This window comes from Pelophylax lessonae (genome assembly GCF_965119305.1).
Source record: "Pelophylax lessonae genome assembly, chromosome: 2".
NCBI classification, from domain to species: Eukaryota; Metazoa; Chordata; class Amphibia; order Anura; family Ranidae; genus Pelophylax; species Pelophylax lessonae.
In genome coordinates this window covers 226,186,017-226,201,659 of record NC_138769.1, presented here as the reverse complement: position 1 = coordinate 226,201,659, position 15,643 = coordinate 226,186,017, and the positions used below count along the sequence as shown (strand labels likewise).

At 51.3% G+C, this 15,643-nt stretch overlaps 1 protein-coding gene across 2 annotated transcripts in view; it reads right to left on the bottom strand.

Annotated features, from left to right (window-relative positions):
• The window catches only part of CSDE1 (cold shock domain containing E1), a 208,419-nt gene that overhangs the window by 39,990 nt on the left and 152,786 nt on the right, over positions 1-15,643 (bottom strand). For both annotated transcript variants that reach the window (XM_082246093.1, XM_082246094.1), the window contains one exon: positions 14,213-14,332. In XM_082246093.1, coding sequence (XP_082102219.1) covers positions 14,213-14,332 — 120 coding nt within the window. The remainder of the gene's footprint in view (positions 1-14,212; positions 14,333-15,643) is intronic.

Below are 15,643 nucleotides of genomic sequence, written 5' to 3'. Positions count from 1 at the left end.
CTCTTCCACCCTGTGGAGGACTTAATGAGGTGATCCAGGGTAGCTCCAGACAGACAATCTCCTTGAAACTGAAGATCAGTCAAGGCCTTTTTAGAAGTCTGGTCCGCAGACCAGCATTTTAGCCAAAAGACATGCCGAAGGACCACCGCCAAAACAGAGGCGAGTCATCAGGGGAGCCACATCCTAATTGGCATCAGATATCCTGCATTCCCTGAACCAGCTGATCCGCCAGCTCAGCAAAAGCAGGGAAGGTAGCTGTTCTCCCTCCAGGCCATGTCCTTGGAGCTTAGAGCACTCGGTCAGTTTGCGATACTAGGGAAATAATAAATTCAGGCCTCCTTGCTGAACCAGTTAAGGTGTACTAAATGCGGGCCACAGCCTCCGCCTTCCAGGCAGCCAGATCCTTAAAGGCTGGGGACTCTTCCACTGGAATCATGGTTGCCTTGTTCAATCTGGAAACCGGAGGGTCCACCACCAGTGGCAGTCCACTTCTTAAGCGAAACTCCTCATAGGGGTAACGCCTAGTAAAGGGCACAGGGAAACCCCTAGGGGACGCTTTGGTCGTCCCCACCTGTTGCGACAATTCTGTCGCAACAGGAGGGGAAGGGAAAACCCTTTGCTGCTCTGGATGGCTTGTGAGTGCCAAAGGGTACCTGCGCCCCCATCACAGCTTCAGCTGCGTCCTCCATTTTTAGGGTCTCACGCACAGATACAATCAGTGCCTCTACCAGCGCCTTTTCGTGTGCAGTCGCAGACGTGTAGGAATCATCCTCACTATCAGAGGATTCCAGGCGCGTAGTCGCAGACCCAGAAGGGTGACCCACATTTGCGACGACTGACTCAGATTCAGGATCGGATGAGACAGATGAGGCAGGGGCGCTGTTAGCACGTTGCATGCAAGCTGCCTCCATTGGGGAAACAAAGGATCCAGGATTCAGCACCAGAGGAAAAAAAAAAGAGTGGCTCCCACTACCGAAATTGCCACCCACGGGGCTTCACTGTCATGACCACCGCTATCTGCAATGCAAACCACAAGAAAATGGCAGCTGAACTACACAAACATGGCAGCCGTGCATAGGAATACACAAGGCTACAACAGAATGGCGGTGCCACAAGGCCTACAGGGACCCAGCAATTGGGAGACCAGGCCTCAGGATAGATCCAGGCAGGACAGAGGACCCTAGCAGGAGCCCCAGCATCGCCAGTTAGCGCTCCGCCCTTACCCCAGAAAAGTGGGCAGCCCGCAAAAAAAAAAAAAAAAAAAAAAAAACACATTCCCAGTGTATGGGCAGGGGGGGTTCAGAATGAGGGATTTAGCAAGGGGGAGTGCCTGCGGGAAGGAGGGGAACATCCCAAGGAGGGGCCCAGGTCCCCCCAATACCCTCCAGGGGAAGCTGGAACCAGGTGGGCACCCGCTCCAGGCAGATCCTCCTTCCTCTCCATCGAAAGTGGGGCTGTCGGCCAGGAAGGACGCTGTGACTCAGGCTGAGGCCAGGTCATATGCAAACCTCACGAGCCGTTTAACTTGCAGGGCCAGCCCAAGTCCAGTGGGCCTATGTCGCATGCAGCCTAGCACGAAGCTGAGGCCTGCGCACGCACATTGGCCAGACTGGGGTTACCACTGGATCTAGATTATCCAGCCCGTCGCCCGGTTCAGCAATTGGGACAATTTTTTCCTCCTGGATCTTTACTGTGAGATCTAGCATCTAGAAAATGTTGCCAGGACCAAAGATCCCAGCAAGGAACTAGTCAGGCAGAAAAAAAAACCTGAGTACCTATAGCAGAGAGAGGGTGTATAGCCCCTTGGACTGTCCGTGCGTGTAGCCAGAATTTTTTTGCCTAATGTCCTACTCCTGTAGGGGGGCAGTATAACCCAATGGTTATGAATACCGGGAGCTGTGTCAGTCAATGAACAAAAAGAGAAAAACGGAATTTTTGTAAAATCTTACCTGTAAAATTCCTTTCTCTGAGTCCTCCGACAGTCGCCGCCATCTTCATATTCGTCACAATGGGGGTATTAGTCCCTGCTTCGTAGGAGTAGCTAGGCAACAGAATATGTCAATATTAAAGGTTTTAACATATCCCACCCCCAGGGGGTGGTCCCCTCAGACAATACCCTCCCATTTCCTGTATCCATTCCTCAGTTTCAGTGGAATAGCAGTAGAGAGTACATCAAACCCCAAAAGAGGGGCGGGGGCGGCGACTGTCGGAGGACTCAGAAAGGAATTTTACAGGTAAGATTTTACAAAAATTCAGTTTTCTCTTAAGTCCTCCGACAGTCGCCGCCATCTTCATATTCGTCACAATGGGGACGTCCCAAAGCAGTGCAAACATGAGGGGTGGGAAACGCAGTTGCGCCTAAAGGCAACGCCGTCTCCTCATCAGAGAAAGGAACCTTACCAAAGGAAGGAACCCAGCTGGGTAACCTGAAAAACTTGCTCAACAGGAGCAACAACCCAGGAAAAACATAACCCAGGGATGAAAACAAATCCCGGACAAATAAAGGGTCCAAAAACAAGGGCCCTTACGGAACTGCCGCACTAAGAACCTTGCGGCCAAAGGAAGCATCTGCCGATGCCTGAACATCCATTCTGTAGAATTTTGTGAAAGTGTGTACAGTCGACCAAGTCGCCGCCCTACACACCTGGGCCACAGAAGCCCCATGACGACAGGCCCAAGACGCACTCAGCGATCTGGTAGAGTGCGCCTTCACAGGCACAGGGGGAACTTTCCCCTTCAAAGCATATGCCTGTCCAATGGTCTGTCTGATCCATTTGGCGATGGTGGAACCCGACGCCGCCATGCCCTTCCGAGGACCTTCCGGAAGTACAAACAAGGAATCCGTCTTGCGAAAAGACTCAGTCGACTTTAGGTAAACCCTAATCGCCCGAACAACATCCAAGGATTGTAACTGTACCTCCTTCGGATGCTTAGACAATGCCCTCATGGGGATGAAAAAAAACCGAAACGCACTTCGGAAGAAAAGGAGGGTTAGGTCGTAAGACCACCTTACCCAAGTGAACGACCAGGTACGGAGACTTGCAGGACAGAGCCGCCAGGTCCGACACTCTGCGAGCCGAAGTGATCGCCACCAAAAATGCGACCTCCTCGGACAGCATAGACAACGAGATCTCCCTGATCTGTCCAAAAGGAGCACGCTGTAACACGGACAGAACAAGGTTCAAGTCCCAAGGAGGTAAAGGATCCCTCCACGGAGGGACCAGATGTCGCACCCCTTGGACAAAGATGCTAACCAAGGGGTTAGATGCCACAGGACGTTGAAAAAGAACGGCCAGCTCAGACATCTGACCCTTGATTGTAGCCAGCGCCAAACGCTGGTCGACACCCATCTGAAGGAAGGACAACACTCTAGACACCGAGTAGGTGCGAGGTGAGACCCTCCTGGACTCACACCAGGCAAAATAAGCCTTCCAAGTACGGTAATAGACCTTCCCCGAGGAAGATTTCCTCGCGTTGATCAAAGTGTGAATGACCTCAGGAGAGAGACCTCTATCCTTCAGGATTTCCGTTTCAACAGCCAGGCCGTCAAAGCCAGCGACTGTAAAGCAGGATGGAAGATCGGTCCTTGAGACAGAAGATCTTCTCGAAGAGGCAGACGCCATGGAGCGTCGATCGCCAGATTTACGAGATCTGCGTACCAGGACCGGCGAGGCCAGTCCGGTGCCACCAGAATCACTGTTTCGTTCCGAGTGCAACCTGCGAAGGAACCTGGACAGCAATTAAAGAAAGAGAAAAAAACTCAAAATAAAATCAAAAAAGAAGAAAAAGGCTGAGACAAAAGCCCCAGCATAGAGACATGCAGCCACTCCTGACAAGCTAGACATTGAAACTGAGGAATGGATACAGGAAATGGGAGGGTATTGTCTGAGGGGACCACCCCCTGGGGGTGGGATATGTTAAAACCTTTAATATTGACATTCTGTTGCCTAGCTACTCCTACGAAGCAGGGACTAATACCCCCATTGTGACGAATATGAAGATGGCGGCGACTGTCGGAGGACGTAAGAGAAATGGGATTTTTGACTGCCTGTAAAATCCATTTTTCTGATGTTCATTGATGGACACAGCGCTTGATCTTAACCATTGGGTTTGAAATGCCCCCTACAGGAGGGGGAAAAAAAAAAAAAAAAGTGTATGACTATGGGCAGTCCCAGGCACTCTCCCTCTCTGCTATAGGTACTCCGTTTTGTTACAAGCAAGCAGTGTCCAAAGTAATACAACTTCAAAGAAGGGTGGGTGCTGTGTCCGTCAATGAACATCAGAGAAATGGATTTTACAGCAAGTTAAAGTTTTCGCTTTCATTCATTGACGGACACAGCTCCTGATGATCTTAACCAAGGGGACGTCCCAAAGCAGTGTCAAACATGACGGGTGGGAACAGCGAGAAAAAATCCAAGGCTAAACCGTAGCCAACCAGGTAACAGGAGCCAAGCCAAAACTGGAGTTCACCTGAAAAACATTACACCCCCAAAGAGGGAACAAGCCCCCTAAACCACAGCCTGCAAAACCTTGCCGCCAAAAGGGAGGCATCTGCAGATGCCAACACATACACAAAATTTTGTGAATGTGTGCAGCGATGACCAAGTAGCTGCCTTTCACACCTGCGTTTCTGATGGCGGAAGGCCCAAGAAGCACTGAGCGCCCACTTAAGAGTGCGCCTTCACAGGGAAAGGAGGAACCTGACCCTTAATCAAATAGGCCTGAGTCACCATCAGTCTGATACATCTAGAAATGGACGAAAAAGCAGATAGTCCTTTGAGGCACATCTGTAAGCACAAATAAGGAGCGACTTCCTAAAAGAAAGACTAGCTGCCAGGTACACCCGAATAGCCTGAACCACATCCAAGGAATGAAACGCAATTTCCTTAGGATGTTTTGGCCTGGGACACAGGGAAGGCAACGCAATGTCCTCATTCAGATTGAAATCAGAGACCACCTTTGGAAGGAATGACGGACTGGGGCAAAGAACCACCTTATCTTTGTGAACCACCTAAGGGGAATGACAACGCCACCAATTCAGACACCATGCGCACAGGGGGAGATAGCCACCAGAAAGGCCACCTTCTGGGATAGCGTAACAGGGGAATCTCCCGAATAAGAGGAGATTTCTGTAGAGCTGAAAGCACCAAGTTGAGATCCCAATGCAGTAGTGGGGACCGCACTGGTGGAGTCAAAAGTCGAACCCCCTGAATAAATGTAAGCACCAGGTAATGCATGGCCAAGGGTCGTTGGTAGACCGCCAAAGCAGACACCTGGCCCTTGAAAATGGTACTCAAGGCCAATTTCTGCTCAACCGCAAGTTGAAGGAAGGTCACGACCCCAGCCACCGAAAAAGCGAGGGCGAACACAAAGCGTCTCACGCCACAAAATGTACGCTTTCCAGGTACGATGGCAGATCTTCCTAGAAGTAGACTTCCTAGCTTTCAGTAGTGTAGGAATCACTGACTCAGACAAACCTCTATCCTTCAGTACCTGGCTTTCGACAGCCAAGCAGTCAAAGCCAGCGACTATAAAGCAGGATGGAAGATTAGCCTTGGGACAGCAGAACCTCCCTGAGAGGTAGTCTCCAAGGGGTGTCTGCGACCAGCCGCACCAGGTCAGCGTACAAAGACCGGCAAGCCAATCTGGGGCCACTAGAATGACCGGATTTCCTTCTGCCTGGATCGTGTGCAAGAGTCTAAGAAGCAGCTTGAGAGGGAAGGCGTAAATCAGACGATAATTCCCCCAGGGGGCCACCAGCGCGTCTGTGGCATCCGCTAGCAGATCCCGTGACTGTCACAAACTTGTGCACCTTTCTGCTGAGCCGAGACGTCAGATACACCTCGGAGGTGCCTTACTGGAGACACAGCTCATGAAACCCTAGCCACGACGAGTGATTCAGGCACAGCCTGATCGCTCGGAGTTCCAGGACATCGATTGGGAGTCGACCCTTTCAATGTCCAAGCTCCCTGAGCAGGGTTCCGATCCAAGACACCTCCCCACCCGGAAAGACTGGCATCCGTGGTGACCACTGTCTAATACAGGGAGGGAAAAGATTTGACCAACTAAGCACCCCCTCCTGCCTGCATGTATGTGCCAATGGCAGATGTATTCCAGGAAGTAAATGCTACATGAATCTGCCCTTACTCAAGCTCGCTGATGGAAGGGTGTTTTTCAAAGTGGTTTCTCAGCAAAATAAAGCATGGAGACATGGATGGACTGTTTGCTTTAGGCTCCATGTACACGGGATGTTGTAAATGGCCGTTTAGGAGCAGTTGGGCGTTTTTTTCGGAAGCCCCTGAACCCATCTACATTTTATCTTATCTGTCCATGTACACAGGGTCGTTTACAGTCATTTGATGGCAGTTGAGTTCAGGGACGTTTTTTGAAACGCAATTATTTGCATTCGAACGTGTGATTCCCGGCGTTTCAAACGCGGCCGAACGTAACCAAACGTGATGAAAGTACGTTCAGTCACGTTATAAGTTTTTTTTTCTTCCATTCAAAATCAATGGTTCCCTATGGGAGCCTATTGATTTGAATGGAAGTCGCACCGCAATTCGGATCAGGATGATGCGACTTGCACTGAGGATCTTGAGGGGGAACTCCACACCAAAAATGGGAAAAAAAACTGCGTGGGGGTCCCCCCCGGTTCCAAACCAGGCCCTTATCAGAGCATGCAGCCCGGTAGGGCAGAAAGGGGGAGGGGACGAGCAAGCAGCCCCACCCCCCCATGGACCATACCAGGCCACATGCCCTCAACATGGGGGGGGGGGGGGGTGTTGGTGCTTTGGGGCAGGGGGAGCTCTGCACCCCCCACCCCAAAGCACCTTGCCCCCATGTTGAAACAAGGGCCTCATCCCCACAACCCTGGCCGGTGGTTGTGGGGGTCTGCGGACAGGGGGCTCATCGGAATCTGGAAGCCCCCTTTAACAAGGGGGCCCCCCAGATCCCGGACCCCCTATGTGAATGGGTATGGGGTACACTGTACCCCTACCCATTCGGCGCATAAAAGGCTATGTAAATGACAGGAGAGGTTTTGGAAAGTTTATTAAAAATCTTCGTCCGCTCTTCCGCTGTCCGCTCTTCCGCTGTCCGCTGTCCGCTCTTCCTCCGACGTCTCCGGTGATAATTCCGGTCTCCGGAGCTTGTTATATAGCCATTGTGGGCGTGGCCCCCGATGACGTCATCGGGAGGCCCCACCCCTTATCACATGACGTAATCTGTGACATGAGGGGGGCGGGGCCGTCTGATGACGTCATCTGGGGCCACTCCCACAATGGCTATATAACAAGCTGCAGAGACCGGCATAATCACCGGAGACGTCGGAGGAGGACCGGAGGAAGAAGGAGAAGAGCGGACGGCAAAAGAGCAGAAGAGCGGACGGCAAAAGAGCAGAAGAGCGGACGGCAAAAGAGCAGAAGAGCGGACGGCAAAAGAGCAGAAGAGCGGACGGCAAAAGAGCAGAAGAGCGGACGGCAAAAGAGCAGAAGAGCGGACGGCAAAAGAGCAGAAGAGCGGACGGCAAAAGAGCAGAAGAGCGGACGGCAAAAGAGCAGAAGAGCGGACGGCAAAAGAGCAGAAGAGCGGACGGCAAAAGAGCAGAAGAGCGGACGGCAAAAGAGCAGAAGAGCGGACGGCAAAAGAGCAGAAGAGCGGACGGCAAAAGAGCAGAAGAGCGGACGGCAAAAGAGCAGAAGAGCGGACGGCAAAAGAGCAGAAGAGCGGACGGCAAAAGAGCAGAAGAGCGGACGGCAAAAGAGCAGAAGAGCGGACGGCAAAAGAGCAGAAGAGCGGACAGCAAAAGAGCAGAAGAGCGGACAGCAAAAGAGCAGAAGACCAGGAGAGGGAGAAGGCCAGAGCAGAGAAAAACAGATGAAGATTTTTAATAAATTTTCCAAATGTCTCCTGTCGTTATTTACATACACTGCCTTTTATGGGCTAAATGGGTAGGGGTATAGTGTACCCCATACCCATTCACATAGGGAGGGGGTCCGGGATCTGGGGGGCCCCTTGTTAAAGGGGGCTTCCAGATTGCGATGAGCCCCCTGCCTGTAGACCCCCACAACCACCGGCCAGGGTTGTGGGGATGAGGCCCTTATCAACATGAGGGCAAGGTGCTTTGGGGTGGGGCGCGCTTGCTCGTTCCCCTCCCCCTGCCTGCCCTACCGGGCTGCATGTTCGGATAAGGGTCTGGTATGCATTTTGGGGGGGACCCCACACCGTTTTTTTCGGAGTGGGGCTACCCTCAAATTCCATACCAGACCCTAACGGCCTGGTTTGGAACCTGGGGGGGACCCCCACGCAGTTTTTTTCCCCATTTTTGGCGTGGAGTTCCCCCTCAAGATTCTCACAGTGCAAATCGCGCCGCAAGTCGGATCCTCCTGATCCGACTAGCGGTGCGACTTCCATTCAAATCAATAGGCTCCCTGATTCCCATAGGGAACCATTGATTTTGAATGGAGGCAGAAAAAACGCTGCTAAAAGCAACGTGGCCAAAACGTTTCTTTCTGCATAGGATGTCAGTTTTGTATCAAAGCACTCAGAAAGTAACACCAACCCAACTCAAAATAGAGGGGCAGGTACTGAGTGTCAATGAACATAAGAAAAGGATTTTACATCAAGTCAAAAATCCAGTTCATTGACGGATGCAGTTCGCTAAACCATATCAGAAGGGACATCTCAAAGCAGTGCCATAAAATGAGGGGTGGGAACAGCAAGAACGAACAAGTCCCCAAAGCTAAACATAGCCGACCAGGCAACATAGGACTCAGAACAAAAGATGAGGCCCACCCGAAAAAAAAATAAACACCCTCAAGGAAGGCCAAAAGCCCTCCAGACAGCAGCCAGCAAAAACTTTACGGCCAAAAAAGGCATCTGCCAATGCCAGCAAATCCGCCTAGTAAAATTTGGTAAAGGTGTGAACAGATGACCAGGAAGCCATCATGCAACCTGAAGCACAGATGCCTGTATGGCAAAAAACCCAGGAAGCACCACGTGCCCAAGTAGAATGCGCCGAAACAGGGAAAGGTAGGACCTGACCCTTAATTGAATAAGCCTGCACCACCGACTGTCCAATCCATCTGGAATCAGTCGCAGCAGATGCAGGCAGCCCTGTTCTTGGGCCATCCGTGAGTACAGAGAGCGAACCCGAGTTACGAATAGATTCAGTAGCCGCCAAGTACACCTTGAGTGCACAAACTCTATCCAAAGTATGCAACGCACATTCCTTAGGATGTGGGGGCTTAGGACACAAGATGGTAATACAATGTCCTTGTGCAGGTGAACACTAGAAACCGTCTGGATTCGTTCATCCCTCCGAAGGTGATGTACCACTTGGCCCCATGTACCAACATATAGGGAGAACAACAGGACAATGTCGCCAGTGCTGACACCCTGCGCGCAGAGTGACAGCAACCAAGGACACCTTCTGAAAGAAGGTAGGCAGGGGATACCCTCGATACTCGCAAACGGAGGGTCTTGAAGAACCGATAGCACCAAATTAAGGTCCCCAGTAGGTCACGGATGTCGCACCAGAAGAACCAAGTGTCGCACCCCCTGGAAGACGTTACGCACCAGGGAACGGGCGGCCAACAGCCTTTGGAAGAAGAATTGCCAAAGCATGACCCTTGACAGTACTCAAGGCCAAGGCCAACTTTTGATCAACTCCCCGTTGAAGGAAGCCAAGATCCAGGCCACGAGTAAGAGCGACGGGGAGAACAAGGAGACTCCCATCACACAATATACCACTTTCTCAAATGATGAAAAAAAAAACATCCTAAAAGATGCTGCCCCCGCTTTAAGCAGGGTGGGAATCACTGAAGCAGATAATCTCTGTCCAACACCTGGCTTTCAACAGCCAAGCTGGCAGGCCAGCGACCGTAAAGCCGGGTGGGAGATTGGCCCTGGAGACAAATCCTCCCTGAGAGGAATTCTCCCAGGAGCGTCAGAGGCTAGCCTGACCAGGTCGGCGTACCAAGCTCGGCAAGGCCAGTCTGGAGCCACAAGAATGACTGAAATCTATTCCACCTCGATCCTGCGAAGAATTCTTAGACAGCAACTTGAGAGGAGGAAAGGCAGACAGCAGCCAACACTGACCTTGGCCCATCCCGTGAGCACTCACACGACCATGCCGGCGTCAGCCTTGCATAGGTGACCATGCCAAACTCTCAGCATTGTTCATGTTAAACCTAGCGAATGTTCTTGCCTATGACAGAACCCATGGTGCCACCATTGCATCCGCCAGAGGGTCCAAGGAGCTGGCCACAACCCTGCACTATCCTGTAGATGAGACGTCAACAGGCCCACGTCCAGAGTGCCCCCAACGAAGGCACAACTGCAAGGAACACCTCCGGATGAAAGGACCATTCCCCTGCATCCAAGGCCTGTCGACTGAGGCAATCCGCCTGCCAATTTTTCCACACCTGGAAAGGGAACAGCAGAGAAAGCAGGAACAAGGTGCTCTGCCCAAGGAAGAATGGTAACTTCCAAGTCTGCAAGGACACCCTTGGTGAACAACATAAGCCACGGTCGAGGCGTAGGCAACTGAACGCGCACTGGACAGCTGCAGGTGACCGATCCAGTGAACTAGGCAAAGCCGGATCGCTCTCAGCTCCAGGACAGTAACCGGTAACCTGGATCCTCCAGGGACCACTCTCGAAGCAGAGAACCTGCCAAAGACTCCACCCCACGCTGACAGGCTTGCCTCTGCGGTGACAATTGTCCAGAAAAAAGGGGAGGAAGGAGTCCAGATCAAGACTCCTTTGTTATCCGGCTCAGCCAGATCCCCAAGTCCAGAGAGTTTAGATTCTAGTCCCATTCAAGAAGGACTGCTTTCAGGGGGATCCCCGAGAGGGAGTGAGCGAAAGAGACCGTCAGAAAGACGACACCCTCAGCCCCAGAACTCGCATGCAGGTCCGACGACGATGTGTGGGACAGTAACAGTCGAACCTAAGTCTGATTTTTTCCCCGGAGGGGACTGAGGACAAGTCCAAAGTCAGGCACAGATAGTCCAGTCTCATGGAAGGGACCAGGGATGACTTCTGAAGATTCTGAAGATTCATAACCCACCTGAACTCTATCAGAGTTCTCATGGTGACTTCCAACTTGGTTGACAGCACCGTAGGGGCATCCACAGAGAAGCAGATCAGCCAGGAAACCAGGACCGATACGCCCCGCTGCCGCAACAGTGCCAGGACCAGAGCCAACACCTGTGAAGACCCGAGTAGCAAAAGCGAGACCAAGGAGTAACGCCACAACCCGATAGAGATCCTTTCCCACGGCAAAAAAAAAAAAAAAAAAAAGGAGCGTCTCGAACATAATGGGATGTTAAGGTAGGCAGCTTGATGTCTTTGGAGGCCAGGAATCCCCCTGATGTAGGAAAGCCATCATGCGAACCGCTACTATCTTGAATTTTTGAACCATCAAGGGCCAGTAGGTCCAGCTTGTTGAAACCAGAGCCTGAACTGCCCCACAGAGCGCCTGCAAGCGATCCGGGGACAGTCGTACATTGGAAGGGAAAACCTCACCGGAAAAAAAAAAAAAAAACGATCGAAACTTAATCTTGCAACTGGACTGCATGAGCTGAACCCAGCTGCCTGGGATCCGGGCCAGCCGCAGGTCCGAGGATCGGCAAGGACGCCCCACCCCCTCCCCCTAGATGGGTGGGGACGCACCTTCAGGCCGAGGAAACCTTGTCCGCAGGTCTGGGAAAAAACTCTTGTTCGCCAGACCAGGGTCGTTTGGAACCACCCGAAGAAGTCTTGAAGGACTGTCCCCGAGGGACGAAGAAACTGTTTGTGAGCCGAAAGGGAGGAACCCTTTTTGCAACGAAGGCCCGTAGTTGTTAGCCTGTGAAAAAAAAAAAAGCACTCTGTCCCCCGTGAGACTCTTATATAAATGTCATCCAGGGAAGCGCAAAACAGGCGATCCCCCTGAAAGGGGAGATCCATTAAGGCCTTCTTTAGAAGTTTGATCCACAGACCAACACTACGGGGTCAAGTATATGCTGGACAACCACCGCCGAAACCGACAGGTGACCCATACAAAGGAGCCTCGTCCAGCGTGGCATCGCAAACAATTGCAGCCCCTGCGCCAGATGATCCAACAGCTCCGCCCATCAGTAAGAGACTGCGTGGCAAGGGCAAACCTGAACACTGTTCTCAGTGCAGACTCCGCCAGGAAGTACAAATCGCGGGCCATAGCCTGCGCCATCCTATCCCCCAAGAACTTAAAGGACGGGGGATCCTCAACTGGAACAAAAAGGTAGACCTATTCAGCCTAGAGACCGTACATCCAAAGGCTGAACAGTCCTCTGTACCAGAGACTCCCCAAAAAGGATAACATCTAGCAGCCGCTTAAACACCCCAGGGGAACGTCTCAGACAGTCCCATCCTACATGAGCATGCTAACAAAATAAGCTGCTCCGGATGGCATGCGATTGCCAGATGCTACCTGCATCCTAGGCGCAGCCACCGCTGCGTCCTCCAAATTGCAGGGTGTAACGCGCCGAACAGCCAGTGCATCCACCAGCGTCTGTATCAAGTGCGGCAGGGGAGGTAGAAATGTCATCATCCGAGGAGACAGGGCGCGAGGCAACAGACCCGGCAGGGAGGCCCACGTCTGCGGCATCTGAGTCACTCAGAATCCAAGACCTCAGATGAGGCAGGGGTAGGTGGAGAAAACATTTCAGCGCACCTCCCACCTAGGCCCAAATGCTTCCCGAACTTCAGAAAATGCATTGGACAGTGGAGATCCGGAAGACCCTGCGGCATCCGTGAGGGGATCAGGTGAGGACACATGGCCTGCAGGGTCCATAATGAACCTGAGAAACCCGCCAGCAAAATTAGCAAAAAAAAAAAAAAATTTAATTTGGATTAGGAAGCAGCGCTACAGCGCCCCCGGAGGTCAGGCACACGCCAATGAACCCCCCCAGAGAGGGAGAGACTACCCTCGTGACTCACTGTCCCCAGATAAGCAATCAGATTAGGAGGGTCCCAGCGGTGGCTCAATGAAAGGAAATGAGCCAGGGAGCTGCCTGGGGTAAGGGGAGGGGCTCCTCCCACCAAAAGAATGCCTCCAGGAACTCCCACCGGCCTTCACAGCAAAAAATCCACCGCTAAATGGCCGAAAACCGGTGTACCGAGATGGTCGCCACCATAGAAACAGACGAAGGCTACAAGAAAATGGCGGCCCCGCTCAAAAACGTGGTAATCGGGACCCACAGGGGGGACACCCCGCCAGCCTATCTACACCATTCCAGCTGCAGGAACCTCACAAAGGCCCCCCCCCCGCACGATCGGTCGAGCACCGTGGACGGCTCACTCCCCGGCCCCTCATGCGGCCTGCATAACAGGTCTCAGCCCCAGGTAGGCCCAAACAGTCCTCCTCGTGGAGAGGGGGGGGTCACAACAGGATAGAGGGAAACCCACGAGTGTTAGGGTCCGAGTCCACCCCAAAATCCGCCAGGGAAGAGGGAGGGTTATGTTTACTCACCATACCAGGAACACAGGCGGGTGCCATCTCCTGACAGGACCCCACACCAACGAAGTGGGGGGGGGGGGGGGGGGGGCTGTCGGCCAAATAGGAATGCTGCGACATAAGCCTAGACCCTTTCGTGTGCGTCCTGGTGAGACATTTTATTTAACTCGCTGGGCCAGTCCCCGTCCAGTGGGACTATATCGCGGCCGAAACAGTGCGGAAGATAAGGCCTGCACACGCTCACTGGCCAGACTGGGGTGACCACTGGATATAGAGATCCAGCCCGTCGCCCAGCATAGTTTCTTGAAGATCTCTCAGGAAAAATTTCTGGAGAAAAAAAAGCTAGTAAAAAAAAAAAAAGTCTACATTAAAAAATGCCAGTGCCAAAGATCCCAGCAAGGAACAGGGTACTGACTAGGCAGATTAAAACGGACATTCTATGCAGGTAGAGAGGGTGTACCTTCCGGGACTGCCCATTGGCGTAGCTAGAACTTTTCTGCCTAGTGTCCCACTCCTGTAGGGGGCAGTAAAACCCCTTCTGATATGGATCAGAGAACTGCGTCCGTCAATGAACGATAGAGAAAATGTATTTCGGTTTGTGGCGTTCAGATGCAGTTTAGTTCTGTTTGAATATGGTTTTGTAGAACACAATCAGATTTTTTCCAAACTGAACTTCGATCTCAACATTCATTTACATAAATCCTACAAATTAGTTGTGCATTGAAAAACATACCTTCTTCTAGAAGCTCAATCATTCCCTGGTACTCAGTTTGTGTAGGGTCTACACTCCTCAGGGGACGCACAACTTTTCCCCAGTACACCATAGGATTCACTTCATCACTGGATCCATTAACTTAAGGTTGGGGGAAAAAATAAAAAGGAAACCGTTATGAGAATAGACAGCACGAATTTAACAGTTAGAAGAAATTTAAGTCTAGTTTTCAAACAAGGTTTGCTACTTTAGTTAGGGCCATGTGGTTACGTAGCAGTGATCCCTTTATTGCTACAAAATCACTAATGCCAGTGATTAGTGGATTGGTAGCTTAGTATTGTATTGATACAGTTGCTGCCGATATCAGTTAAAGTACATGTGAAAACTCACCTTTTAAAAACACAGAAATAAAACTGAAAGGCAAAACGAAAACGTTTGTGTATAGGAACAAATAACCCCCCCCACCCGATAGTTCCTAAATAGCCAAGTGGTGGGGCCACCCTGCCCCCCCGCTACGTCATTGACCAATGCAGGCTGGATGGACGATGTCACATGGGAGTGCTTTTTTTTCTTGGTTTTTGAAGCCAAGGACTTAAACTGTTTTTATTACTTTGAGACTTTTTGGTGAAGTAGGGGTATAATGTAATAAATACTCACTCACATGGGGGCGTGACCAAGATTTTGATAACCCCCGTGCTCACAGACTCCCACAACTACCAGCCAGGGTTGTGGGGAATAGGCCATTGTCCCCATCAACATGGGGTGGGGTTGCCTGCTTGTACCCCACCTCCCCCTTTTCCTGGCCTGACAGGCTGCATGCTCAGTTAAGGGTCTGGCTTTTGGAGAGGCTCTTTTCCCCTCGGCATGGGGTTCCCCTTAGAATTCGTAGCAGACCCCTTGAGGGGGGACCGCAACGCTGTTAAAATGCACAGGACTCTAAAATCGCACTGCCGCTGCACAGCATATATGTGAACCAGCACCATAGCAAGCCAGTTTGGTTCACATCATACAAATCAGATGCTGTTCAAAACGTTGTGTTCAAAGCCGCCCCAAACGTAACAAAAAGCACTTTTTGACCCATTTTTGCATAGGGGTCAAATTTCTATGGTGATTTGTTATTTTGTAGCACGTTGGAGCACAGTGGATTGTAAGTCAAGCATACACACAGTGAAACACCATAACTGTTTGCCACTGCTTTGCATACATATGTCTTTTGAATAGCTGTATTTGATGTTTAAGTGAATAGTGTATAAACAGGAGCAATTGACAGACTTTGCAAGTGCAATTATTGTTCTAGCACAAATGAAAAATGGTTAGCACATTCACATATCTGTGGCACTGGTAACACTGTTTAAACACCATTATTTTATATTCTAGGACAACAATGGCAAACCTTGGGAACTCCGATGTTTAGAACTACATTTCTCATGATGCTTATGTACCAATGAAGTT